The sequence below is a fragment of the Anser anser genome (genome assembly GCF_964211835.1).
Source record: "Anser anser genome assembly, chromosome: 10".
Taxonomy (NCBI): Eukaryota; Metazoa; Chordata; class Aves; order Anseriformes; family Anatidae; genus Anser; species Anser anser.
The window spans coordinates 15,354,746-15,379,188 of NC_139730.1; the positions used below are offsets into that span (position 1 = coordinate 15,354,746).

The 24,443-nt window shown below is 35.0% G+C and overlaps 1 protein-coding gene across 4 annotated transcripts in view; it reads left to right on the forward strand.

The window, feature by feature from the left end:
* The window catches only part of VPS13C (vacuolar protein sorting 13 homolog C), an 88,874-nt gene extending 66,979 nt beyond the window's left edge, over positions 1 to 21,895 (forward strand). For 3 of the 4 annotated variants that reach the window (XM_083850948.1, XM_083850947.1, XM_083850949.1), the window contains 19 exons: positions 243 to 478; positions 804 to 954; positions 1,474 to 1,614; positions 2,423 to 2,504; positions 2,608 to 2,677; positions 3,514 to 3,625; positions 4,624 to 4,737; positions 5,252 to 5,388; positions 5,658 to 5,739; positions 6,193 to 6,306; positions 6,541 to 6,616; positions 7,226 to 7,389; positions 7,806 to 7,851; positions 9,977 to 10,100; positions 10,572 to 10,686; positions 15,452 to 15,543; positions 16,848 to 16,971; positions 17,248 to 17,331; positions 20,239 to 21,895. In XM_083850948.1, the coding sequence (XP_083707074.1) occupies positions 243 to 478; positions 804 to 954; positions 1,474 to 1,614; positions 2,423 to 2,504; positions 2,608 to 2,677; positions 3,514 to 3,625; positions 4,624 to 4,737; positions 5,252 to 5,388; positions 5,658 to 5,739; positions 6,193 to 6,306; positions 6,541 to 6,616; positions 7,226 to 7,389; positions 7,806 to 7,851; positions 9,977 to 10,100; positions 10,572 to 10,686; positions 15,452 to 15,543; positions 16,848 to 16,971; positions 17,248 to 17,331; positions 20,239 to 20,340 (2,166 nt within the window). In that variant the 3' untranslated portion in view covers positions 20,341 to 21,895. The other variant, XM_083850950.1, reaches the window with a different exon arrangement.
* The last annotated feature ends 2,548 nt before the right edge of the window (positions 21,896 to 24,443 follow it).

Consider the following 24,443-nt stretch of genomic DNA (forward strand, 5'->3'; position numbering starts at 1 on the left):
AAAGGAAAAACAAACAACAACAACAACAGCAACAAAAACAAATAACAAAAAATACCCACCCTTCTTGCCAGTGCTTAGAATACAACACTGCACTAAATCAGTATGATAAAGTAAACTGAATCAACAAAAAATTATTATTTTGGTTCTGGTTTGCATGTGTGACAGTAAACTTGTTTATATATGTACAGCAATATTATTCCTGTAATATACCTATACATATATATATATTTTTTCCAATACAGGATGAATGTGGCCAATTTCCATATAATGCAAATACTCAGATACACTGGGTTTCTTTCCTGGATGGACGCCAACGAGTGCTGCTGTTCACAGACGATGTTGCATTAGTTTCCAAAGCATTACAAGCAGAAGAGATGGAGCAACCTGATCAAGAAATAAACTTGTCAATTCATAGTCTTGGACTTTCTCTTGTTAACAATGAAAATAAAAAAGAAATCTCTTATATAGGAATTACTAGGTACTGCATATAGAAGTCTAAAAATTCGTTTGGATAATCAAAATTTGACAGTCAATTGTAATTTTAGCAGTACAGTTGAATTCGTGGGAACATCTTTCCCATGAGATCAGTATAAGTGGGACCTCTTAAGCAAAATTAAGTTCTGCCTTTATTCCTATTGTGCAATTTGATTAGGATATAATTGCTCTATTTCTTAGCTTCTATAAAAAAGTAAGTAGTATTTTTTTCAAGCCTGGAAAATGAGGATTATATCTTTTCACATGGTTTGTGTGCATAAGAAAGGCTTAAGTACTTTTAAATTGTAACCTTCTTGTATGTCGTGCAGCTCTGGTGTTGTTTGGGAACAGAAACTGAAGCAGAAATGGAAACCATTTAATCAAAAACAAATAAACCTGTTGGAACAAGCCTATCAAAAATATCTTTGTAAGAGTGCTTTCCAAGCTCCAGGTTGGCATAAACTAGACAACAATACCGAGGTATGATTTGAGTTTCAGTATTTAAATGACTGCAGTACCTGAACAACAGTGAAAACAGACTTATGTGTTGCTAGTTAAGGATAGATGACCTATTAAGAGAAACACAATATGAACAGCAAACTTTGTTGGAATAGTTTTCATATTCTGTATGGAATATCTTGTTTTGAGGTAATACTGAGGCAATGTTGAACTATTTTCCATAGTTTTATTAGTAAGTGACAGATCATGTTTCGGGATCAGGTTAGAAACATCAACTGGGAACAGAGCTGCATGTAAACATCTCTAATTATACCAGTGTGAGATAACTCGTGAATTAGTTATTATGACACTTGGTACTTGAGGTACTTGATTTGAACAACTGAAGTTGCAATGTAACGTGCTTCTCAAACTAACTTGTGATTTTCTTTCCTTTCTGTGTGAATACTTGATGAGAGTTATTTCAGTAATTAATTATGTGTATTTCTTTACCCTAAAGCTTAATTAAATGATACATCACCTCTGTGTTCTTATTATTACCAGGTGAATTTTAGTAAAGTTCCAATGGAAATGCGTCTCCCAGTTAGATGTAGCATCCGACGTAGTTTCCTGTCAGGAATTCAGGTTGAATTCAAACAGTCACCTCACCAAAGAAGCTTACGAGCTCAACTATATTGGTTGCAGGTAACATCTTTCATCATGTTCTACATACTAAAAACTTGAGATTTTTATTTTATTAACTTATGTGCATGAAGAGGCATCTCCGAATCTTATGTATGTGGTTCTTTGCTCTCTGATGTCAGGGTAGTAAAAATGCTATGAATACTCATTCGTGGGAAAGTAGCGCATTTCATGATTTCATTTCGTATGGAAAAAATTACACAAAAGTGTGGGTTACTGTAAAGCATGGTGCTATAATGAAAAACATATTTTTTGCTGTTTTTAGAAGAAGGAAAAAACAAGAACCTTTTTCAAAATGTATTGACCATAGATTGTGTATTATCATGTAACACCATGTTCTAGGTAGTGTACCTACAGATTCAAACCTCTTAGTGTAGAAAAGCAATCTGTCTACTGGAAAGTAGATAGTAGAAATCTAAATGCTCAGAACCAGTATCCAGTAATATATCAGTGTATCAGAGCTGAACAGTGAATTAAGGTGCGCTACTTTTCACTGTTGACTTTTTTCACTGAGTCAACGTATACCATCAGTTTCAGACCCTCTAAATGAAGCTTTGAGCATGAAACTCTATAAGCATCCCTCAACCATCTGACTTTTTACAAGTAAACAAGTAACATCTTGAAATAATTTCAGCAAAATCTTTCTCGCTTTTTCTCCTTCCCCAAAATGTGAATGACATTCTTCTTGACCACAGTTTATTTAAAAAAATAAAAAAAATCTCAGGCCTTCTAAAACTGCAGTGGTTTTTGATTAAAATGGTCTTTGATTATTGTGTCATTAAAACATGGCTGTAATTATGCAATAATTTAGGTTGATAATCAGTTACCAGGATCGATGTTTCCTGTTGTGTTTCACCCGGTGGCCCCTCCCAAGTCAATTGCGTTGGATTCAGGTAAATAAAAGCCATTAATGATACCATCCTTATTCAATATTGAAGGTAGTAGCTTGGCAATTTTTTTTATATATACTTACATATATTTTTTTTTTCAATTCAGAACCAAAACCATTCATTGACATCAGTGTCATCACTAGATTCAACGAATACAGCAAAGTTCTGCAATTCAAGTGAGTTTAGCAGTGTGTAGTAATACCTTAGAGATTTTAAACCTTTTTAGAAGTGAACCCTATTTTAAAGGTCAAATCGTCTTATCCAAACAACTCGTGACTTGAATTGAGTTTTAAATGTCTCTAGTGAAAAAGCATCATTCTAAAATAAACTTACTTTTAGAAAGTAAGGACTGGCCTGGTTAAGAAAACTCGTACAAAAGTTCTGAAGTAATTGGGATAATGCACCTTCTACTACAGCATCGGAGGTGCATGTCTGCCTGTTTGCTTTATAGTGCTGGTTTTTTTTGGTGCTCTAACAATAGACAGCTCATACAGTCTCTAATGTAGCTCAAGACTGTGTTTTACTGTGAAATGTATGTTGTGTACTTAATATGTCTGTGTCTTCATTTGAGTTCTTGCACTATGAAGTGAGATGAAAGTATACTGATGGTTACTAATGCAAGTTTTTCTGCCTAGCTTATATTGATAAAATGTTTGAGGATGTTGAATTTTAATAAAATAAATACTCAATAATACGCCTTCTGGAGAAAGGCAGTTGACTAAGAGGAATACATATGCTGTTAAAGTGATACCAATGGAGCATACAGAATTATAAATATAATAGGTAATTGGTGATGGTTAATATTTTTAAGGTAAATTTTGAAAGCATTAAGATATGAATAATCTACAGTAAAGCAACACATAGTTTCATGTGGCTGGCAAGCTCTCCTAACTATAAATATACAGTAAATACTGTAGACAGTATTACTATGCAATATTGCGTAGCGAAACTTATAAAAAACATGTGGTATTCAAATGTGTACAAATACACACTGTTCCTATTTCTGTTTTAGATACTTCATGGTTCTTATTCAGGAAATGGCACTGAAAATTGATCAAGGCTTTTTAGGAGCACTTAATGAACTTTTCACTCCATCTACAGATCCAGAAGCTGAAAGGCAAAGGGTAATGTATGGGAGAAACCAATTTTTGGCACAATAGATCCTTATGGACCTACGTGATTTCTCTGAATATTTCAGTGAATATTGCATTTGAGAACAGCGAGTAAAGGGACTTTTAAAGATAATTCTTAGTGAAACATGGAGATTTCTGTTGAACATTTGGGGTTGAGTATTTTAAATGGACAAGTTTGAGTAACTGATACTGCATTATGTATAACTATTTTGTTCTTGTTTCGTTAATTGTTTGACACAGTTGTTTGAGCTGTAGCTAGAAAGCGTTACAGGTGGTAGATGAAATAAGCGTAGGGTATAGTGGTCTTCTAACTGATTCATCTATGTGTTCACAGTGTCTTCTGCTTTTTGTCTTTAGGGAGCAGAAGACAGTGATTTTCATGGCTTTGACTTAAGTCTTTTATTCAGATAGTATTCAGAATAATCACATCTTGCATTTGACGCTAGTGTGCATAGGAGTCATTCTCACAAGCTTCTTTTTCTAAGAAATGTTACCTTCAGATGTACTGTCTAAAATTCAGATTTGGCAAGGAAATACAGAAAACGAAATAAACTCACAAAGTGTGTTATTTTACTAATATTTCTAAATTAATATGGAAATGGCACCTTTAGTGATTGAGGAATTGAAGGGCATATCAAGTACTCTATAAAAAAACAAAACAAAACAACAATCCAAAAACTGAAAAGTCTTTCAGAAATTGTTTCTTCTCCCTCACCTCTCCATTTACACATTTGAAGAAGAGAGTTAGTGTAGTTACAATTTCTTATAAAAAAGTAGTTAGTCCATTCCCAGTTTTGGAGGTGCTGGCCCTTTAGTTGCTAGCGATTTTATTATATCTGGATATGAGTATGCGTTCTCCTGGTTTTTACACTCTCTCTCTCTCTCTATATATATATGTATAACATGTACATATTTGTATATTATTTGTGCTGTTATGTATGTTGATGAAATAACCTTCTGTTCCATTTTCTTTTTTTCTGTATTAAAAGTCTAAATTAATTCAGCAAGACATAGATGCACTTAACACCGAACTAATGGAGTCTTCCTTAACAGACTTGTCAATGCTGAGCTTCTTTGAGCTTTTTCATATTTCTCCAATTAAGGTATGTAACAGAGATAATTTGAGTTAATAAAAGACTATAAATGACTTCTTAATTCCTCACCTTTTGGGTAATTGAGTTCTTCATACTGTCTTTGGAATTGGGATTTTTTTATGTTCTCTGGAACTTAATACCTCATTGGAAAACTTACTAGTAGTCTGAGTACAAACAGTACTTAACTGTTGCTTAGTGGGAGGAGTCAATGGAGATAACATTGAAAAAAGCTATATAAAATCTGAATATATTTAACAGACATGTTGTCTGTTAAATTTAGGAGGGGGCTGCTTTTTTTATTTGCTTCTATTATATTTGCACATGTAAACATAAAGTTATTTTTGTAGGACAATTTGGCACTTCTCTATATGAAAATACATATAAATGCATACATTATCAAAGCAATACCATTGTGAGTTCAAGCATGTTTATTCAAATTGTACATTTCTTCAAAGGGAATAAAATATACACTTGACACTGTTTCAGCATTGGTTTGTTTGTTTAACTGATTGTTTCTTTACAGTTGCATTTGAGCCTGTCTCTGGCTTCTGGTGGAGAAGCATCAGATAAGGGTCAAGAAATGATAGCCATCCATTCTCTGAATTTATTGTTAAAAAGTATTGGAGCTACTCTAACAGATGTGGATGATCTTATTTTCAAGTAAGCTAATAAAGATTTTTCAAATTATTTCAATATTTTGGAAAAAAAAAAACCTAGAGTAAATGTTAATAAATAGGTCTGTGTTAAACTTTGCTGACTGACACTAGTATAAATGGGTAAAGCCTTTTAGGAACGGAGGGGAAGATGTTGTTTGTGCTCCTTTTCCAGGGAATGTGGCTTCAGGATTACCTGAAGGAAAAAATAGACCATTTAAAAGAAAGGAAGTGAGGAAGAGTGTCGTTAAATAATGCACAATACTTGTCTTTCAGACTTGCTTTCTTTCAAATTAAATACCAGTTCTACAAGAGAGACCAACTGATGAAGAGAGTTGTTAGACATTATAGTGAACAAGTAAGTTTTAGTCAAGCCTTTGTGACAAATTTTGAGTAACTATATTATAGAATGAGGAAAATAGGAAAGAAAAGGTGAATAACTATAACGGCTACTAATTTTTTTTTAAAGTTTATGGTACTGAAGTAGGAATCTGATGGCACATGACTGAAATGTAAATACAAAATCCTCCTGAAAATTTATTTAAGAATTTTGATTTAATTGCTTTTGTATTCTGTCTACACATTTTTTCACAACAGTATTCTGTAGTTTATCTGTGGATACACTGTATCTTTTGCCTAAGCCAGTCTTGATTGTAGTAGAAACACTTGAGTGCTGTAACACCCTGCTTGGGTAGTCAGTCAAAAAAATTTACGAGCCTTGAATTCTAACATTGAACTGTGTAACAACCAATTAAGCTGTTCTTGTTTTTTTCATTTTTTGTTGATTTTTGTTGTTTTTGTTTTTATTTAGTTCCTGAAACAAATGTATGTTCTTGTACTTGGGTTAGATGTTCTTGGAAACCCATTTGGCTTAATCAGAGGCTTGTCTGAGGGAGTTGAAGCTTTCTTTTATGAGCCTTTCCAGGTATGACCTTGTGATTATTCAAACATCTATGAATAGTAGGCTGATGGAATATACAAGTAGGATTGTAGATTTTTGTGTCACTGTACTCTCCGCTGTTAAGAAAGCAATATATTTTTTTTATGTTGACATAAGAGAAATGCCATATTCAAATGATTTCATTCTCGTCAGTTTAAAGGAATTGCTAGTGCTTTCTTGAAATAGTTTTCTTTTATTCATAATAAGTTTTGTTACCAGGGTGCTGTTCAAGGACCTGAAGAATTTGCTGAGGGCTTTGTAATTGGTGTTAGAAGTCTTCTTGGACACACAGTGGGTAAGTCGTAATGTATAGTGGGTAATATTTAATATAGTGGGTAAAATACTCTTTTAATAAAATAGGTTAACTCATGGATAACATTTGTTTTTCTTATTTGGGAAGGAAAGTTGTTTCTGAAAATATCTACATGGTAATTTTTTGACAAGAATTACAGACCATTCATGTCTAACTTACTTGAGAGCATCTAAATCTGTTTTGTAGAATTAGGAAGCAAACTGAGAAACTTGGTAAGTTTAACTGAATTTGTAACATGCTGTGGATGAAAAAAGAAATTATAATGGTCCCAAAATATCTGGAAAAGCCTGAGAAATGTACTGAGGACCAGTTCTTGTTACAGTTCATTTAGTTTTTTATTCAGCTATGTGTTGCAGCTATTACAAAAAGTCAGATGCCATCCAATATGATATGTAATATATACTGAGCTGATTCAAGAGTCACCTTTTACTAAGTTTATGAATTTCAGGCCAATTTCTTCTCATGATCAACATGGTAGTCAGTCTGTGTAAATTAGTAATACCTAAATTCAATACAAAATGAAATCTGTGAGCCTTGTGGTTTGTTGTGTGTTTTCTGCTATTAAATTTACTTTGTGATCTGTTCCATCAGGTGGTGCAGCGGGGGTGGTGTCTAGGATCACTGGCTCTGTTGGGAAAGGCTTAGCTGCCATTACTATGGATAAAGAATATCAGCAGAAACGGAGGGAGGAAATGGGTCGTCAGCCAAAAGACTTTGGTGACAGCCTGGCCAAAGGAGGAAAAGGCTTGTTGCGGGTATGAATTTGAAGTTGAGTGTATTATGTGCCAACATGTTGTAATCCTTGCATGTGAGATTGATTATGTCTTATTTGGCTTTATCAGTTCACAAGCTAAACAGAAAACAAAAACAGGAAGTCAGTGTATAGGAGACTCAGTATCCTCAATATCGTTTATCAGCGTTAGGGTTTGAGGTAATGTAGTTCTTTTGACCAGCACAGGGATTTGAGGATAGGGTCTAAAAATGGGAAAGTTTCCTTTTTTCCCCTCTGCTATCATTTCCTTATGGATCTGAAGTAAAAAAGAAATGTTTTTCTTCCTGATATTGAACTGCATTATTAAGTTTTAAAATGAAAGATGACAAAATTGGTTGCCTAGTTAAACCATAGCATTCCTATTTCTAAGCAGGAACTTAATTATCTTCTTTGTTCTAGGGTGTTGTTGGGGGTGTGACAGGCATAATCACTAAACCTGTAGAAGGTAAGTGCTAAGGTTGCACTGCACTGTGTAAAGATTTCTTTCATATTTTAGGATTTATTAATTTTAAGCAATATCAGTCTAAGTGTGGTGGTGGTAAAGCATAGGGTAAAGCATTTTCTAATTCAAATATAACCTTATGCAGTGTTTTACTCAGATACACTTCTAGCTGTTATTTGCTTACCACCTTTTCACTCTTTATATGAATTAGGGAATGATTGTCTTTTTGATATATTTTGTAAGGCTTGCTGTAGTACCCAGTTTATTTTTTAAATAGAATAGAACAAAGATACTAAAAATGATTCTGCGATTCTTTGGAAAAAAAATAGTAATTTTAAGAAGCACTAATTGAAAAAGCTTTGGATGTTACGACATGGGGACATGGGTTTAGTAATGGGACTCAGTAGGTCAGTTTGATGGTTGGACTCAGTCTTGAAGGTCTTTCCAACCTAAATGATTCTATGATTCTGTGACATTTTCTCCCTACAATATCGTACAATGTTCATGGCACATGTATATCAGATGTTGAGCTAGTAGATTCTGGATACTACAGAAATAACGAACAACTAAAATAATACATTTATTGAAGATAACAGATGTCTTATCACTATAGTTTATTTTGAGGGGACTCCAGAGGCTGGGGAAATATTAATAAAAAAATTTTTGGTTTAGTGCCTGAGAGCAGTATGAATTTTGGTTAAGGCTGTCACTTCATCAGTATGATAGATGATGAAAAACACCCAAGAAAACAATACTTCATAGTTCACACCTAAGTGATTTAAATACTGGAAGTTAATTGTTGTGCTGTATTTCACTTGTGTTTTTTATGTTGTTGGTAGATAATATGAGGTGCAGTACTTAACTCACTAGTGGATGAAAACATGGGCTTTCTAAACACTCTTAGCTCTTCCATAGCTAAGTATTACCAGAAACATGGAGTTTTGAAGTAGAAATAATTAACTTCTGTTATGCACGTGCAATTTTGAGCCTTTGGATTATTTTATTGTTATTATTGACCTATAAAAACTGGTGATCCCCAGTCAGGGCTAAATGTGTGAGAAGAAGGATCTAGTTTGGGTGATGATTTGGGCTCAAAGGATTGTAACAAATGGGGTTGTGTCAGGCTGGCAACCAGATGCTGTTGGGGTTCCCCAGGGCTCCATTTTAGGGCCAGTTCTCTTCAATGTTTCTGTAAGTGGTCTGGACACAGGACTTGAGTACACTTTAAGTAGGTTTGCAGATGACACTAAATTAAGAAGATTCTGTACGAGTGATGGGGCTACCGTGGATATATGTACCATCTGGAGGATGAGAGCTTGGAGAGCAGCCCCACAGAAAGGAATGTAGAGGTTTTGGTTCATGGTAAGTTGACTATGAGTCAACAGAGTGACCTGGCAGCCAAAAGGGCCAGTCATTTCCTGGGGTTCACCAAACACAGCATTGCTAACTGGTCAAGGGAAGTGATTGTCCCTCTCCTCTCTGTGCTGGTGTGGCCTCACCTAGATTACCACATACAGTTTTGGCTGTCATAAGATTAGAAGAATGTAAAACTACTAGAGAGCATGCAAAGGAGGGCAGCAAAGATGGTTGAAGGTCTAGAGAGGAAGGCATATGAGGAGCAGCTGAGGTCACTTGGTTTGTTCTGCCCAGAGAAGAGGAGACTGAGGGAAGGTGTCATGGCGGCCTGCAGCTCCCTCATGAGGGGAGCGGAGGGGCAGGTGCTGATCTCTTCTCTTTGGTGACAGCAACAGGACCTGAGGGAAGGGCATGGAGCTGCGTCAGGGGAGGTTCAGGCTGGGTGTTAGGAAAAAGCTCTTCACTGAGAGGGTGGTCGAGCACTGGAACAAGCTCCCCAGGGAGTGGTTATGGCACCAAGCCGGCAAGAGTTCAAAAATAGTTTGGACAATGCTCTTGAATAGATGGTTTGATTTTTGAGTGCTCCTGTGGAATGCGTGACTTCTTTGTAGAGCTTTTTAGTATGCAAACTATACATAATCAATTTCTACGGGCTGTTTTCAAGACAAAATGATTCTAATGCAGTTCAGAGTAGTAGTAGTTGAATTCTGTGGTTACTGGGTTCTGGCACATAATTAAAAATATCATTTTTTTTTTCCTGTTTCTTTTAAAGGGGCTAAAAAGGAAGGTGCAGCTGGATTCTTTAAAGGAATTGGAAAGGGGCTTGTAGGAGTGGTAGCCCGCCCAACAGGTGGCATTGTAGATATGGCAAGCAGTACCTTCCAGGGAATTCAAAGGTAAAACGTCAAGGGGAAATTTTGAAGAATTCTCCATATGTTATAAACTAGGTGCTGAAATGGTCCAGTAGTGACAGAAATTTGTTAAAGATGATTTGCAGTAGGATTATATAGGACTGAGAGTTACCTAGCAGCTGGTAATGAATGTATTTTATGATAATCTCTGGAAATTGTTGCTTCAGAATACATCTTGTAGTGTTACAGTTCACATAAACAGTAACTAGCCCATTTTATCCTTTCGCTACCATCCCTTATGAAAACATAATTAAAGGATCATGTTTAAACCTTACTTCTGAGGTAATTTATGTACTGCAGAATGCAAATGTTTAAATGTCATTTAAACTTACTGTAAAAAATCAACCACTGAAATTCCGGGAGAAAATTTGCCCATTTGAAATTCAGTTAACAGTAACTGGTGAAACTCAAATATATAGTAATCTTATGAGAATATTGTTCCATTGTCTCTGGCAGGGTGGCAGAGTCAACAGAAGAAGTATCTAATCTTCGCCCTCCACGTCTCATTCACGAAGATGGCATTATCCGGCCGTATGACAGGGTGGAAGCTGAGGGTTATGATTTATTTGAGGTATGACTTACATTATAGTTTAAGTACTCTAATCTACAGGTTTCCTTAAAAGATTATAGAAATTAGGGAGAAAAAAAAGCTGCTCTGAAGGGAGATGGGATTAAGAATGCTTTGAAATATGTGGAAATATTAAGAAAAAATGCATTTGACACTCAGGTCAAATGTTTAGCTTGAAAAAACAACCTAGTACCACTAAGTCTTCTTCATAAACTAAGCAACTCTTAAATAGGATGAATAGGGCTTGAATTAATTGGCATGTAATAGAATTACTGAAATTCCTGTGGTGTTTGGGTGGTACCAGCAGTTCAAAAAACTGCATGAGTTCTCATAATACCACCTTTTGGTATTTATTACGTTGTTCTTAGTGCTAACGTGTCATAGCTACAGGCATTATGTAAACGTATTAGCCTGCTTCCACATCTGGATGTGGATAACATATGGAGGTTGAGTAACTGCTGGTTTTAAGTCCTAAGTAATCAGAATCCAGTTGAATTGCATTTCAACTTTCACTTTCTTAAAAACTGAAAATCTTTATCTTTTGCTAAGAAGTTAAAGTAACATTACTTTCCTCATTAATGATTTTAAAACTAAAACTTGCATAATTGCTGCTTCCTTCTTGATGTTCATTTTTTAATCCTTATTTCCCAGTCTATTTCTAATATTTCTCTTCTTTTTCTTTCTCTCCTGGCTTACGCAGCAAGAACTGGAATAAAGGAGTAAACATTTTCCATGTTTCCTCTTGATTTCCTTTATGGTCTTTTATCTGCCTTAATTATTTAGATTAAGGGCATGATTGCATTTAACATGTCCTCTCCCCACCATTCATGTCTTTCCTGTGTAGCAGATAGTGTTTCATGTTGTCCAGGCTAGAAAACAAACAAAAAAAGAAACTTGAATATCTAAGGTAAGGTTAGATAAGTGAGAAAGATGAGAGAGAGGTTGTTTTTTCTCTTTTATATCTGTTTCATACTTACCTCGTTATGAATGTCAGATAATAAAGACTCTTGGGGAAAAAATCATGGTAGGGTAGATATTGAGTTCATTCATCTGTTAGCGTTCTCTTTCTCTTAAAACTAGGGCTGTGGATGAAGGGAGAGAGCGATGTTTCATATGTGCACTAAATTTACAGTAGTGATACGGAATAGAATTTTCTTCTGTGAAAACGTTTGCTTACATTTTCAAGATTATATGGAAATGTTGTTTCCAAAAGGACTCTAACAAAACTTTTCTTTTTATTTCTGTAATATGCCATAGCCCTGCCACTTAAACATTTAATGAACCCTTATGACTTCAAGTAAACACTACTCCTGCTTCTATTTGAAATTTTGTCAGTTAAAAAAAATTATATCCAGCTCAGTTGACTCTGCTTTCATTCACAGAATCTTAGGGCTTTTCTGTTTAACATACTTACATGTCAACTGTTAACAAGAATATGTACTATACTGCTAACATGAATTTATATTAAAACATATTTCTAATCAAGTGATGCCATAGATTTCATTTCTAACACAACACCTCAGAAATAACAAACTACACTGAACAAGTTGTCTTGGGAGCCAATTAATTGCTTATCGTACACAAATAAAACTTCAAGCAGACACATCTCTGCTAATGCCTTTCTAGAATTTGCTGTTCAATAGTGAGCTTTTTTTCATTTAAAGTAGTTTAAAAAATGTAGGAAAATTATTTTACCTATTTAAGTGAAATCCTCAGTGTCATATATTGAGCAAAACAAATTGCTTCATGTAATGAGAATTTTCTGTCTTTAACTTCTATTATTCTTAGGTCTTGCTTGGGATATTTTTCAGTAATGCTGCACTTCCTGGTTGGTTGCACTGTATTTTTTCCATCTATCAAAAAGGAAGATGTAGCACAATTAGCACTGCAAATTGGATATTATGCATTTCCTGCACATCTAATATTTGTATTTTTTTTTGGCATAAATTATATCAGTAATATAAATAGTTTCTTCTTTTCAGAAGTCAACTTTCTGAAAACAGCTTTTATTTTTAACCAATTTTGATTTTTATACTACAGCTTAGTGTTGGGAAGTTTTTGTTTTGTAATATAATTTCAAAACAAGATGGACAGTGTCTGACAGGAATAAGATAATTTACGAGAAGGATAGTTTATACACACTTGGAAATTTCATTGTCAGTAAGTCGATTTATAGATGCTAGTTCTGTATATTTTTGATTCCTGTTTTGACCTAATATTACATGTAGTTTGACCATAATTCCCACTCTCTAATCTCTCATATTAACAGTATGCCATCCCTCTTCCCCTGTAAAAGAAGCTGAAGAATAAAATTCATAATAAGAATTATTTAGAAATGGAGAATTTTAACATAAACCAGTCTGGATTCTTAATTCCTGTATTCTCTTGCATGCAAGGCTTCTGGATGCTTGCTGTCAGCCATACAAATACTGACCTAAAGATTATTTTCCTGCCTAAGCAGTTAAAATCATTCCAAATAACATTCTTACCACCCCTAAGTACTTCTGCGTTTTATCTTGATTGTGTATCATCTCTGATTTGGCCAGTGACTTCTGCCGTATTAAATTGAGTAATCAATTGAAACTCATCTCAGAAAGCTCTGCTTCTAGCCTGCTGCTTTAGCCATACTAATAGCTCAGCTCAGGTACATTTACAGTTGGTCATTTCTATCAAATTAAAGGTGACTTTCCCTTGGTGATTAAAATGTTGTTTCAATATCCCTTCTTTTCCAACCACCTTGCTTTTATATGTTATACATCATTAAATTCATGACTTTTCCATGGGGAAAATGAACTAAACTTCTTCAAAGTGCTGTAATATTTTCATCAAAATAAAAGCTTCTTATAAAGATGCTTGAATTTTAACAATGTTCTCAGATCATGAAGTAATTTGCATCAAGTGCCCTAACCCCCTTTTTACAAAACACACTGCCATAGCACACTGAATTTGTATCAGGAGTATTGATGCAGCTCTGACAAATACTGCATTGCTTAGGCAGAGAGCTCCACGGAAATTCTTACTTTAATAAAGTATTATGTATAAAATTTAAAAGTACTAGCAGGATGGTTTCTGAAGTTACAAAACCAGACTTCATCACCAAAGCTTGGAGTTTAAATAGAGAAATAACCTTATGAATAAATTTCTATTTAAGTACGTGGTTATTTCTCACTTCTTGCTTATCCAACAAAAAGATTCAGAATATGGGTTTCAACCTTTGAATTGCAGTCTTGATGGTGATATTTTTTGTATTTCTTTATTTGTATTTATTTATATACCTGCATCGGCTATGCTTTGGTTATAAAATGTGAGTTGATATTCTTTTATTGATATACTGCTGTCTTTCTGTGATTTGAAGAGATGCAAAGACTTTGAGATAAGCAGTCTTTTGTGGCATTTTTCCCTTTCATGTTTATTTTACAGCATCAGAAACTTATAAGATAGTCAGAAAGTGATATTTTTTCATAGAAGATGGGGACTCTATATTTTTGGTTGTTGGAAATTTCTGAATTAAAATGATTTTTAAAGTATCACATGCCTAGGGATCAAATCCAGGAAAACGTGCTGTTGATTTAATCTGTAGAACATGAATCCACCTTTGAGCTTAAAGGTGTTTTTTAGGTTTTGTTGCAATGTATGATGATGCTTTAAAACATTTGTTAAACCTGTAAATATACAAAAATAAAATGCAAATATAAGTAAATGTTGAAGCTTCTTTAATTGATTTTGTTGTAAGCTGGATTGACATCAGGTCCTTCCGTTTTGGTTACTTGATCTATATGGAGTTTTTAGCCTGCATGGTTGACCATAGACAGATAAATGTGGAATCAAGTCATAGATTCAGCTATGGAAATTAAGAAGGAAATGAATTTTTACAGGGAATAACTAAAAATATACTGATTTTATTTTCTCCTTCCTCCTTCATTTCAAGTATGTTCTCACGAGTTTGTCAGAAACAACTTGAGAGATTTACTTTTACACAGTGGCTGAATTCCTCAATAACAGAAGTAAACTGAAAACCAAAGGTCATTTTTACTTTGAAGATCATTGGACTAGTTTTGGGGCCTCCAGTTACAGACAGTTGATGGGATACTGTAAACCTGATGATGTTCTAGAAAGTACTGTTCTTCAGTTAAATAGCATATACAGAATAAAAAATTAGAAAAATACTTAGTGAAAAATTGTTGAAGAGCCTAAAAATAGCTGGAAAGCACTTTATTGTTTTGTTTGGAAGCGTTTTTAAACCTCTGTTCATGGTTTATCATTTGTTATAGCTGACTAACAGAAAGCGAGGATGAGTAGCTTGATCTACACTTTCATATACCTTCCTTACATACTTGTGATATCGAATAAGCATGTCTTTTCAATGCTTTAGAAGCATGACCCTTGAGGTGTATTGAGTGTAACTTGGTTGTATATTTCTATAAGTCTGGGCCATGTGTTGTATCGCAAAAGGTATTGCCACAGGATTTTCACTCTTGATTCAAGTCTGCAGCATAGGATATAGTAAATAAATAGGAATTACTAAACAATTAGCACAAAAAGAAAATTCAAGCTAGGTGAATAGCCTAATGGCACTGCAATGTCATGTTCTCCCTTTTGAGGGGACGGGAGCAGACCTTTCACTGACTCAACTTCAGGAGTGAGAACACTGATTAGCCTGCTTTTAAAGAACCAGTTCAACTAGGTGACATTTAAAAAGGCTTTTGAATTGAAAGCACCACTTTGACTTCTGTTTTTACGGTCTAAATGTTTTCATTTTCTGTTCCAGAAATTGCACATCAGAAAGCTGGAAAAAGAAACCTACCGATATCACTGTGCACTTCCAAGAGGCAGAAGGGCAAACCTTATTGTTACCAATAGGTATTTAGCTTTGAAGGCCTCCTAAGGGCTTCTCTTCATTTCAGCTTCATGATCAGGCATCTGGCTAGTCTAAAGCGGTAGCTATTGTCTGCATATTTACTTTCCTTATTGGTTCTCTTCATTTTATAATTTGTTTCCTTTATGGAAAATGTAAGATGACGATCAATGATGTTGATACAAGATGCTAGTTCAGGAAGCTATTTTAATTGACGCTGAGGTCAATGACCGTTTCATAATAGTGGAGGGAAATACTCCTTTTTCTGTTTCTGATGTTTCAAATTAGTTTGTGTTAAGTGTCTGTAGTCAAAACTATGTTTTTCTAATGCATGTGTACAGTCTTCTTAATTAAAGGATACTCTAAGTGAAGTCTTAGCTTTTCTTGTTCAAGTATGAACATAAATATTAAACCCATCAGGCAGTATTTAGAATGTAAGTTGTTACTAGTCTCGGATGCAGTTTGAGGACTCAAAACTTTGTAAATATGTTTAGATAACAAGAAGGTGCCCATAGTTTCTTCTCCGTATCCCAGATGTCACCAATTTCTGCCCCTTGCCTGCATGTATGAGGTGGTCTAACCCATAATGAGACTCTGAAAGACATTCCACTTAAATTTGTTTTATAACAACTAGCACACTTCATAATTCATGTTGCACCAGAACAGTGTTTTTAAGATAAGTACTTATGTCTTTTTATAATAGTTGGGTGGTTTAGTTTTTTGCAGCTTCAGCTAAATGTGCATTTCTGTTCTTATCCCAATTGGGATAAGGGCATGTTTAAAAGTTCTAGTTTAATTCCATTCAGAATTGCCCCTTGTTTTGAACCTAGTGTGACAGCTAACGTTGGAGTTTTGAAATGTTAGAGGGATTGCTAGTTAGCAAATGTAACATGTAATTAGGACTGCCAGATGATCCATTTCTACTTTGCACTTGTTTCAATATATAGTTAGTATTCAGTTTGCTGGCTGCCCTGAAACGGTAGAGGCTGGCATTGTGGAAGAGATTTGAATTAACTGATGACCCTGTAGTATCCAATTCTAGAAAAATGTTTGGATTTGGAGAGATGGGTGAGTTTTGACTTAACTTGCCCTGTGCATACCGTGTGATAACAGACCACTACGAGTCCTAAGGACAAAGTTATCATCTCAGTGTGTATATTAAAGAAATATTGTTCTACTGCTACTGAATTGGTAGTTTTGATCCACATAGAAAATGCCTTCTTGAGCATATTTCTGGATTTCATTTCATTTTCTAACAAAGTTCTAGTCCCATGGAGAAACTGTATTGACTTGTTTTTCTTCTGAACAGGAGAGTGATATATGTAAAGGAGGTTGAAATCTTAGGTCACTTAACTACAGAGTGGGATTACTTATTTGAAGACTTCGCATGCTGTCCCACCTATGAAGGAAGTGTTTTAAAAATAACTGTTTTGGTAAGAAAAGCTTTTTTTTTTTTAAATTAATTTATTTCATTTAACACTACTTATTTAGTAATCCAAAGATGCTTAGAGTTTGCTTAAGGGTTCTAACTGCTGACGTTGGAGCTATGAGGTAGGAGTTGCTTTGTATTTTTTGGAACTATGGATGGGTTGGACAGAGACCATGCGGAAATCTAAACTGAAGTTGACATTCAAGCCATTTAAGTATCAGGTTCTGCATTCTTGTTTTATGAGTCACCTGAACTACATTTTTGTTCCCCTCTGCAACAGGATCAAAGGATGTTCCACAGGAAGGACAGTGTAGGTCATGAATGCGTAAAGGCAATTCAACTTCAGGATGAATCTACAGCAAAGGTATCTTCTTTCTTCTGTTTTCTTTCTCCTTATGATATTGTTAGTAGTTGTTGAAGCTCAGCACGTTTAAAAAAACAGTAACATTCACAGACTAGTTACAGAATAGTGTGCTATGTCTGGGGACTGTTTAATTTGTTGTTGAAAATGAGTTTGACCAGGAAAATGAGGTAAGATAGTCTGAAGCATTCAAGAGAGTAAATGCGATGACAAGTTAACGTTAAAGCTGGTATCGTCTTATGCTTTGTGTATTATAACTCATTAATAGAAAATAGTTCAAATAATTAATGAGCTAGGTTGAGTTCATTCTAGTCTCTAGGAGTCAACATACCTCTGAATTATGCCACCTCCTCATTATTTCAAGATGACTGAATTAACCCAGCAAGTGTACCTCTGTGTGAAATGAATGACAGACTCCTTCCCCCCTTCTCACTCTCTGCCCATTTTCTCCTGTTTATTTCCAAATGTTTGCTCATGTTGATATTGGAGAGGTTGATTTTTGAGTGTTTTTGTTTTATGTATGGCTGGGTTTCCTAGCTAACTCACACAAGCTAAACTAACAGTTTACATAAATTCCACGGTACTTAAACAACAGAAAAATCTACCTGGGTAACTGTATATCTTGTAGTTCTGTGTCAGATTATAAGAGACAATGAATTCTTCCCAGTCCCCACAGTGGAGTAAAGTAATTCCACAGCATCTTGTAAGCACATGTGAAACAGTAGCTTGAGTAAATGGCAACTCAAAACTAGAATATGCCCAAATTCCTCCTATGAAATTGATCAAGCCATCTAAAAGCGCAGGCTAGACAGGGAACAAAAAAGTTGCTATCATTTGAAGGTACTTCTTTACATACTGGAACAGTGTATATTACTATTCCTTCACCATCTCCTGTCTGAAGAGTTTTTTTTAGGCTTCTCTTTTGGCATGTGTTCCAAATCATGCAGCTGGTTCGCTAGTGTAAATCCTTTCAACACAAACAAACAGCAACTACAAAAATGTAGGCAACACCAGAGAAATAAATTACTTTTTTGTTTCATTCTCTTTTAAAAATTTTTACTGTTTATTTACATATTTCTCTGCTGTTACACTGGCTTGTGTGTGTTAATAAATTTGTCTTCAAGTGGAACACTAGCGCTTACCTTTTGTGGATTTCAGTAGCATGAGTTCATTAGCATTACTCTTAATTTTACATCTCCTTTCTTTGCATAGATCCCACTTAGAAAACTCTCCTAATTTGACAGGAGGCCACAAAAAAGTGTGCTTCACAGATAATTATCATTTCTTTTAAGACTTCTGTGAAGCTCTTAGTGACAAAAACATGAAACAAATGTCTGCAAGATCAACTTAAGTTTATCTGTAGCTTCCTTGTTCTTTCTGTCCCCTATAAAAATAACACGGGTTTTGTTTGTTTGTTTTTTAGTCTTCTGAATCTTTCCCCAGTCTCCATGAGTTACCAGCAATCCATAAATGTTTGAAATGCTTCAAGTATACTCTGATGCATGTTGTCTGTCCACCCAGCTTAACTTACTCTTTCTTCTCATATTCATTGTTACATAAATCAGTTTGTCTTACTGAAATCAGGAGTAAAACTGCCCTCACAAGCATTTCCAACACTTAAGTTTTCTCTTAATGCCAGAGTTATTCAGGTAAAATGAGGCTGACCATCCAAACTACCCTAGTACTTGCGTAAATGCCTTGGGGGCGGGAGGGGGTGTGGCAGTGACATTAATTTTCTTTGACTGGAGGTATATCATAATGTTAATATTATGGATATGTCTTATGCATAACATAAGTTTAATGTTAGGTAGTTGTGAAACGAATTTTTCTAACTATTGGACCTGTTTTTTTGGGTTGTTGCACTGCTTTGTTCAGCTAAGTTGTTTCTAATTGTATCCTTATTATTTGCTTCTCTTCTAATGTATCCTTCAGTGGATTGCAACTATCTATCCAGTTTATTGTGAGCGCTTTTCATTGTAAACCTTGACAAAAGCATGGGCATTTATATCTTCCTTTCATTATCACGAATGATTCTGTTACATTTACAGATAATGATAATGAAAATCTGTTGGTTGGTTGGCCCGAACATAGTTCTTTTCATAGCCCTATCACCTCAGACTGAAACTTTTTAGGTGTAGGCTCTCAGTATTTTATGTATTTTTAGAAGAGAAAATACTGTTAAATTTGATCTGATATGAACTTTTTTTTTCAAAATACCCTTGTTCTTTTGGTATTTAAATTTTCACTAGAAACAATATATAATGAAAGGAACGGGATGAAACGTGCTAGTTAGGACATCTACTACATTGGGATATATACTTGGTCAGTATATATCTATTTGAGAGGCCTTTGGTTCTATTTATATTTATTGATTCTACTATATTTATTTGAGATGCCTTTGATTCTATTTATTTGAGAGGCCTTGGAAATTAATCAAAAAGAGAGGGAACACATCCTTTCGTTGGTGTTAACAAATATTACATATAATGCAAAATGGCTATTTAAATGTTAACTGGTATTTTACAGTGCTTTTATGTTAGTACAGGTTGTAGTTCCTGGTTTTTGGGCTAGTATAGTGCTGGACCTTTAAACGGCCTGACTTTGAAAGCCTTCAGAGTGTATAGTATTGGAAAAGGCACTTGCTTATCTATTTAAGATCGCAGCCCTTGCATTGTGGTGCTGCCTGAGGAAGGTTTATCTAGCTAAGTATGAATAAAATCATTAATGCGGCTACTTGAAAAATCTGAGCAGATTGACAACATCACTGAAGCTTTTTCTGTGTTGAATATTATGTAGGTGAGTCAGAAGCTGTGTATTTAACTTAAGGCACATAAACTAGCCAGTGCATGTGTAGGTTTTGCTGTAGGTGGCAAACTTTAATCTTTGTACTTTCAATATATTCTTTTACAGAACATTTGTTCTGCCATTGTGGAAGCCCAGGCAACAAGAAAACAACAGAAGCTGGTGAAGCAAGCATCACTGCAGTTGAAGAAACCACAAACACTATCTTGATAATAACTGGATTTGTCGGGTTTGACCTTTGGTATGCAATCTTACGCCTAAAATTGATTAGAAGCAACATGAAAATATTTTACAGAAACTAAAGCTAAAGTATCTGAGGTCTTCCTTTGACATTAACAGCCATAAACACTTTCTTTTAAAAACCTGTGTGTCTTGCCAAAACTGTGGATTTAATTAACCTAAAATAAGCATCAAAGCCTAAAAATTACAACTTTAGCTAACGTTTTCCCACTCTAAAACTACCTTTTCTGCACTTTTTAATATCAGGATAAAATAGTTATATGATTTGCACTCTAAGGTTAAGGTTTAGAAATAGGTTGTAGTAATCGTGGTTCTAGCATTTTGCTAACTGAAGTGCTTATCTTAGTGACTGATTGAAACAAAAACTTCTATTTTTAAGAAAGTGTATACAATTTCGCTACTCTAAGTTGTTCTGTGTCTGTTTAGTATCCTAAAAATAGTGCACTGGAGTAACATAAAAATGACTAATGAATGAAATAGGTTGTTGTGTGGGGATGCTTACTTCGGAATGTTGTCATTTACACTGTAAATGAAAATCTGCACTTTAAAAATAGAAAATATTGTTTATCTGTCTTGAGCATATAAATGATTTTGGTTATATCACTGTAGCTTAAAGACCTTCCCATGGAGGAACAGTACACTCTTGTACTGTGAGAATGTTGTGTGCCAAAATCTTAAATCAAAATAGTTTGCAATATTTTAGTGTATAGCTATTTCACTGGAAAAGTGCCATCTAATTAAGCTAAAATATGCTTCTGATGTATTATTTTCTGTTGCAGTTTTTCTTTCTGAAGACCCTTAAAATACAGTTTAATAAGACACTTAAGCATATTCAAAACATTCCCTGTATATACTATGGTATGAGTAATCCTACGAACTTAATTGAGACAAATTCTGTAACACAAGGCTTACGCACAAGTAACTGGGTCATGGACTATATGAGGAAATCAAATGGGTTTTAGTTCAGTGAACAATAAACTAACAACACTTGCTGTCAGTCTTTGGCTCTCAAGTACAGAAAATGCTCTTACGTGTGCTTACTCTTACAAATTTGTTCGTTCCATCTTACTTCACTTGGAAACCATCAATGAGTGATTTTTGTATTTTATTATTATTTCATTTTATACTAGATAATAATTACAGATATGAACTCAAAGTAAAACTGGCGATGTTCTTGCATAGATCTATTCTGTAAGTGTAGCTATCATGAGAGCTAGGCCTGGATTTTTGAACTTTGTCCATAGTTAAGGGCTGTTGGATTCTATAAATTTGTTCTGAACTTGTACCTTTTCATTAGATATCTTTCGGAGAGCATCTGCAGCCGTGATTTTTATTGCTCTTGTATGCATGTGGTTATTAATCCTGTTCAGTCCAAGGGGAATAAACGTGGTACAACCTTTGTCTGTAATATCACCTATGTTCTGGAAAGCTCTGCTTAAACATTGAGATTAGCAGCCTAGGTTGTATGTATTTCAAGCCTTGTGTTTAAAAAGTATATATATTGACAATAAATTTTTATATGCAATTATTTGTGGAATTGTTTTTAATGATGGTGCTTTTGAAATGCATTCTATTCTCTTGGTTTGCTGTGTCTCAGTGTCACAATATGGGGGAAAAAAAAGGAATATTAGTGTTCCTCATGAGCTATCTGCAGCCCTGTGCTTCCTTCAGTTTGGTGTCTGGCATTTAAGGGATGGTTCTGTATGTATTGTCTTTTAATCTTAGCTGAAAGTAGATTTCAATTCTGTGTATCTTTGTGTTTACGATGTGCCATTTTTGAGATGGAGAATTGAAGCTTAAAACAGTTCTGATGACATTTCTTGCTCTGGTCTTCTGCTTGCTTCAGTTATTTACTTCTTTGAGTTCTCAAGAGTAGATTCTTTTTCTCACTGTATTTCACTCTAGGTACAGTGAAATAGCTTTCTGTTTAAAGCAGTTTGAAGAAGCAGTAGGGTTTTAAAGAAGAACTTTTGATTTTGAAATGCTTGCCTTTGCATTTTGTGTTGCTAGCTGAGTTTGAAGTGGTAGATGTCACTAGGACTTCTAGCTGAGGTAATGAATGACCTTCTGTACCGCTTGGACCAAGCACTCTGGAGGACATGAGAGATCACTTGCTTCACAAGAAATTGCATTTCTTGTTTAAATAAAGATAGTTGTTTGGGTCTAGTATGTTTCCAATTCTTGTCCTGTGCTTTCCTCAGTCTTCTGTTTAATGCGTCCTTCCCCCTTTTGCTCTGTTGTTTTATCTAGCCTTTTGCATTGCTGTATTCTCTACAGCCCTTGTCTGTATCTAGGTTTTGTCTGATGATGTCAGTTTTTTTTTTGCCCTGTTCCCTTTCTGTCCTTTTTCTGAAACTTCCCATCTTGTTAAAGTGCTGGCTGAGGGAATTAGGGCTGAGGAGAGTCTCTTGACTCATATACCTAAGTATATAAGCATAAGAACAGTGAATGAATTACATGTTGTTTGGGTGATCTGTAGGAATGAGGCATTGCTGGGGTAGAGAATCTTTAGTGATGAATTTTCAACCAGCTGCTGTGGTGCCAAGTGAGTTTTCTCAAAGATGTAGGCGCACCCTTGCAGTGTTGCAACAAAGTGATTTCCCATCCCTTGTAAATGTTATGCTTTTATGAAGCTCTAGAGTTTCAGTGCTACTGAACACCAGTGGGCGAAACTGCTGAGATCCTTCTAGACCTTTCATTACAGTGAGCTCCTGGAAGTTTTTGCTGTCCCAAAAACCAAATTTCTACTAATTACAAGACATGGCATACTAGATAGCTAAAACAGAACTCCATGCACTTATGGCCTGGATCCCTGCTTTGCTTCAATTACTCTGCTTTTTGTATGACCATAGGTTTCTCTGGCTCTTCAAAAGCTTTTCTTTCCATGACTTGGATGGCTGTTTTGTCCTTGCAGCTGTTTTTTTCCGTCTCTTGCTTGAGATATAGCCTCCCTTATGCAACTATCTTGTTCCTTTCTGCCATGCAGTTCCCCTGCCCCCAGCATTCTCAGTCCTCCTAGGTGAAGATTAGCATGCACTTCTTCAGTGGAGAGCTATCTCGATCTAGTAATCATTTTGAAGGGCAGTAGTAGAAATGGATATTAAAATCAAACAATCTTGTATGTTTTACTTATGGTCTTAGAACCATGTAACGCTTTCCAAAAAAAAAAAAAATCCAAAAAACTATCGAGGAGGTTTCAGAGTAGATAAAAGGTATCCATGATTCTTCAGAGGGTGGTGCTGTGGATTTTTAGTTATTGATTTATTTATTTAAGGAAGTACTATTACTTTGTTTTCAATGAATTTCTGTCCAATCTGGAGACTGGTAAGTCTAGATTTTATTCAGACTTTCTCCTCTTAAAAGAACCCTATGTTGATTAATTATGCAGTCATTGTGATGTTTTTCTTTATAGAATTAGGGTAAGTCAGCCATTTAAAACTACTAAAGTGAACTTCAAAAACACCAAGCAAATTTAAAAAACAAAACCAAACCCCACCAACAATAAACAAAAGACCCCTCCCTGACACTCTCTCTTAAAAACATTCAGGGTGTAGTCTCTTACGGATACTTACAACCTGACTGGACATTGTCCTCGACAACCTGCTGTAGCTGACTATGGTTGGACTCTGTTAAACCCAGAGATGTCTTCCAACCCCAGCTGTTCTGTGATTCTTTGCCAGTAAGAAATTTGAAATACCTTTAGAAAGGAGGGGAAAAAAACAAGTGAGAGGTGGTGTTTCCTGGGTTAACTTAAACTAAAACTGCCAAAACAATTCTACACTTTTCACTATTGATATTAACGATTTTCTCAGCCCTTGCAGTCTGGAAGAATGTTTGGTTTATTATGCACACTGAATAGAGAGTGTTTTATTAATAAGAGATTAAATATAGTCTCTTAAATTACTAATTGTGAAGTTGAGGGAGGGGATAAATCAAGAAATTCAGCTAAACAATCAAAAATTAAGTTTAAAGGAGAGAACTGAGTTGAGAAACTTTATTTGAAACTAGCTAGCTACCATTTATTTGACAAAATTGTTTTTTCAACAGCTCCTGAAGTCAAATATACTCAAATC